Source organism: Olea europaea, chromosome 11 (assembly GCF_002742605.1).
Source record: "Olea europaea var. sylvestris chromosome 11, O_europaea_v1, whole genome shotgun sequence".
Taxonomy (NCBI): Eukaryota; Viridiplantae; Streptophyta; class Magnoliopsida; order Lamiales; family Oleaceae; genus Olea; species Olea europaea.
The window spans coordinates 27583291-27587669 of NC_036247.1; the positions used below are offsets into that span (position 1 = coordinate 27583291).

The following is a 4379-nucleotide window of genomic DNA, read 5'->3' on the forward strand; positions in this document are numbered from 1 at the left end:
GGAATGGTAGTTTTATAAATAATATTTTGGACCATAAAAAAAGACAACAACTTCTAAATTCAAATGGCAAAATGGGTAGGGACGTGCCATTATAATCCTTTGAATTCATATGGCAGTTTACGGGAATGAAATTGGTTTGTGAGATAATCAAACACTAAATGGTAGTTTCTCATAAAAAAATAAGGAAATGAAACTAATTGGCAAAGTAGTTAATAGGTTTGGAATTTATTAATATGCAAAGTGGGGGTGGGGGGGGGGGTTATGGCCTTTTTGAAATGTTAGTTTTCCAACAATGAGCATGGACGTGCCTTTAGAAATTGTGGGTGGTTATGTTTTTGAAATGTTAATCTTCAATGAATAAACAGGGCACGTAACTTCCCAATGATCAAATGACAAAATTTTTAATTATATAAATATATATCTTTTGATAGTTAACAACAAATAAAATGGAAGTTTATTAAAACGGTAAGTTGGAGTATAAATGATGGATGTTGAAACATGCAAGTAATTTGTCCAAAAAAATAAACGCGGAATTTCACTTTCGTGACCAAAGTTTAATTTGGACTATTAGGAAGTGTCGTAACGACATAATAATATAACCAAGATTATATTTGAGTCCTATAAGGAAATTTTATTTTGGAACAAAACAAAACTTTTTTTTTTTCCCGGTCGCTACATATAGAGAGCAAAAGGTTTCATGGGTATAATTTGTCATGGTTAAAATAATCAGTATTCAACCGAGAAAAACCTTCACACACTGAGAACAAAGGTATAACCTTGTATAACTAATAATATTTAATTTTTGTGAATTTTCATTAAAAAGCAATTGAAGCATGGGACATGATTACCATTAGTTCAGTTCTCTGTATTACTGACATTGCAGCTACCTAACTTCTCCACATGCTCTTTTTTCAACATTTGTAGGAAGCCTTTTAGACTCTGATCTACCATATAGTATTTTGACAACATTGAGGCATCAAATAAAGGGTGGTGCACGGACAGCCCAAATTCCTCACACGCTTTCTATAGCTCTCAATTGGCACACTAAGTCTGTAACACTGTACAATGGTCTGGAACTCATGGTAAGTATTTGATGCAGCTAAACTTGCTGTTATTTTCTGCCCAGATATTTGCCTGGTTGATTTATCAAACCTCGCTGTTTAATTACATTAGGCAAAGCACTAATATGCTTGAAGGTTTAAATTGATAGAGGTCCCTCTTATATATGGAGATGTTTCAGAAACTTTAGTGGTGAATTTTTTCTGGAGACCCAAATAGCTCTAGTGTTGTACAGTTTAGTGGCATTGACTTGTATATTGGGTGTCTCATGGAATGGGTTGGACGTTACCTGGTATGTCCCATGATGATGGTATCCTGTCATTAAAACTTATTGAAAGAGCAGTATAGTTAAAAACCAATTCTGGTAGCTCAATGCTTTCGTGTACTGGATAGTTGTCGTACATCTTTAGTGAAAAGCAGCAGATATGGTTTACTCTAAAAATATATTCTTGAATGCCTAATTGAGTAGCTGTTTAAGCTTTCTTGTTTGTTAATTGTAGAGCATCACAAGAAAAGAACGCTAGAACGGAAAAGAAGATAGAGAACAGAGGAGAAAGAAAGCTAAATCCTTTATAAGTAGAGGGGAAAGAGTTGTTAACATGCATTTTCAGAATGAAGAAACTTGGAGGGAAATATGCTGAGGAAGTGCGTATTACTGACAATGTGGGTAATATGAAGGGGAATCAAGATGAAGAGAAGTGGTCTAATGAGTTCTTTAAGATAACTATGGAACTTTTTAATCATTTAAGCTGTTAGACAGGTTCAGAAAGCTAAGCTTATGAAATATCTTTTAATCTCCGAAATTCCTGCTATTTACTGTTTAGATTGATTCAATATTGGATCCAATATTAGTAATGCGGTTTGTTTGATCTGTTGGAATATATTTGTTATTAGCTGTTGTTCTTGCCTTTTTGATTTGTTTTATGAAGCTAGTCTTCAGCTCATCTTCTTGCATCTGCTGGAATGGATCATACCATCTGTGTATGGAATGTGTGGAGTAGAGACCAGAAAAAGCACTCGTGTTGAATTTTCACAAGGCAGCTGTGACAGACGTGAAATGGTCACAGCAGGTACTACTTATCCTCTATTGTGGTTACGACTGTGCGTCAAGATTAGTTGATGTTGAAAAGGGGATAGAAATTCAGGTTTTCAAGGAACATCAAATTGTAAAAGTTAAATTCCATCCGCACAACTTCAACCTTTTCCTGTCTGGTGGGTCAAAAGGACTCCTAAAATTTTGGGATGTCAGGAGTGGCAAGGTGAACCACGAATATGTAAGGAATTTTGGTCCAATCCTTGATGTAGAATTCTCAGTTGATGGCAAGAATTTAATCACCTCGAGTGATGTGTCCGAAAGCAATCTGAGCAAAAATTCAATCATTGTTTGGCATGTTTCCCTCCAAATTCCGTTATCCAATCAGGTAAATTCATTATATGTCCTCTGGGGATAAGCTCAGTTTTCAAATAATGAAATATTAAAAGGTAACTGCTTCCCTGTTTTCTATAGGAGGTTTAACTACCTTCCCATCCCCATCCCCATCCCCACCCCAAAAATAAAAATAAAAATAAATAAAGGGGTAAAAGAGAAAAAACTGAAATAACCGAATGATCCGAAATGATTTTTTTGTGCACTTCAGAATATTAACGTTGATTAAGAGTTGGAGTAACGGTAGTTAGACATGTTTAACCTGAACTTCCTGGTCCTACATATAAAAGAAATTGATCTAAATTTTACTCAAGGTTGACTTCTCATGCATTCAGTTCTGTGAATACCCACGAGTCAAAAATAGTTTTCCTTGCGCTGAATTTATAACATAAAGAAGATTAATCTGCTTCAAAATTGTGTCATCTAGCTAGAAATCTGGTCATCAATTTGTTTCAGTCTTAGTCTTTAATACAAGTTCGGATTATGTTGTTTAACTAAATGTGCAAACAACACAGTTATAAGAATTTGGTTTAAGCGAGGCCAGAAAAGGAATCTAGTTCTGGACAAGACCCCCAAGATTGCTGAAGTTGCCAGACAGAATCTTGTTGTCAATATCTTCCTTACCATATGTTATGGCTTAACAACCTTCATATATGCTTCATGGTTCCTTTGGTTCACCATTGTGTTAAAAATGTAAGTAAAGAAGGCTGTAGTCATGGAAGTTAAAGATATTGTAGGAATGGCATGGCATCTACAAAAAATGGATGGTGTACGAGATTCAATGCTATGTTGTCAACTATAGATGATAATGTTAACAGGGGCTGAAGGACGACGGATAATTGTGCATGATGAACCAACTTGTTCTCCATATGGGAAGATATACCCCTTTGTTTCTTGCAGGGATCTCAATCGATAAAGTGTAAATGAGGCAAAGAAAATATATTAACAATATTCAAGACGTAAAATACTTACAAGATTTTATTTTTTATTTTTTTATTTTTTGGAATTTAAATTGTATAAGCAAGAAATTTCATATTTTGTAATTGAAACATATTTAAATAGAATATACTTAAAAATATTGACCCAGAACATAATAAAGGAATTCAATAATTACTCAAATTTATAGAAGAGTTGATGGTACAGGAAACATGCAATTTGAGCATTCAAAGTATGAGAGAGTTTATAGATATGGAAATAGTGTTTGGGTATTATTCTCGGAGTACAGCTAGATTTGCTGGTTTGGAGTATCTTGGAATGTTGCTAGGTTCTTAGACTCAACTGATGATGGACTTTTATCATCAAAAAGCTTACCACTCTTTGCAATTACGAGAAGTGGTAATTGATTTTACATTTTCAATTTGAGGTCTAGAGGAGCCTTGCTCATGTACTCTAAATTGACCCTCGGGATTAGGTTGTGGTTGGGTTAGAAATTTCCCCTTCCCCTGAATGCTCAAAGAGGATGTCAATGACTTGTGAAGTTTGGTTGTTGATGGTAGTTTTTTCCTTGCATAAAAGCATGCAATGTCTCTTTAATGGGTACATAATTTTCATTCCTCCAACTAAAATTTGGCCAACTCTTCCATCCATGATGAGCTGTGGTTGAGTTGGAAATATTCCTTTCTCCAGAATACCCAAAGAGGATGTCAATATGGTGAGATTGGTTCTCATCTCATTGATGGCCTTTGAGTTTTGGTTGTTAATGGTATTTGTCCTTGGCATAATTGCAGGCAATGCATCTTTTAAGGGATTTTTTTTTTAAGTGGAGCCTATACTAGTACTTTGGGTGGATGATCCCTCCATCAAATGAATTATAGGTTTCAAAATATGGAGAACAGCAGATGGCCCCGTCTTTTTCGTAGTATCCATGGAAGCAACTTGTTCACGCAAAACCTCT

The 4379-nt window shown here is 35.0% G+C and overlaps 1 protein-coding gene across 1 annotated transcript; it reads left to right on the top strand.

Annotated features, from left to right (window-relative positions):
• The first annotated feature begins 1671 nt into the window (after positions 1-1671).
• On the top strand, positions 1672-3714 carry LOC111404647. Its single transcript, XM_023033426.1, has 5 exons — positions 1672-1810; positions 1989-2129; positions 2176-2480; positions 2961-3178; positions 3612-3714. Exons 1-5 carry the CDS (start codon positions 1672-1674, stop codon positions 3712-3714), a joined length of 906 nt encoding a protein of 301 aa, XP_022889194.1.
• The last annotated feature ends 665 nt before the right edge of the window (positions 3715-4379 follow it).

What these genes read in the sequence shown, in the direction of transcription:
- LOC111404647 (XM_023033426.1), top strand. Translation starts at nt 1,672, where the DNA reads ATGAAGAAACTTGGAGGGAAATATGCTGAGGAAGTGCGTATTACTGAC. An exon ending in ACGTGAAATGGTCACAGCAG is followed by an intron (nt 2,130 to 2,175) that starts GTACTACTTATC and finishes CGTCAAGATTAG; the next exon opens with TTGATGTTGAAAAGGGGATA. An exon ending in AAATTCCGTTATCCAATCAG is followed by an intron (nt 2,481 to 2,960) that starts GTAAATTCATTA and finishes CTTTAATACAAG; the next exon opens with TTCGGATTATGTTGTTTAAC.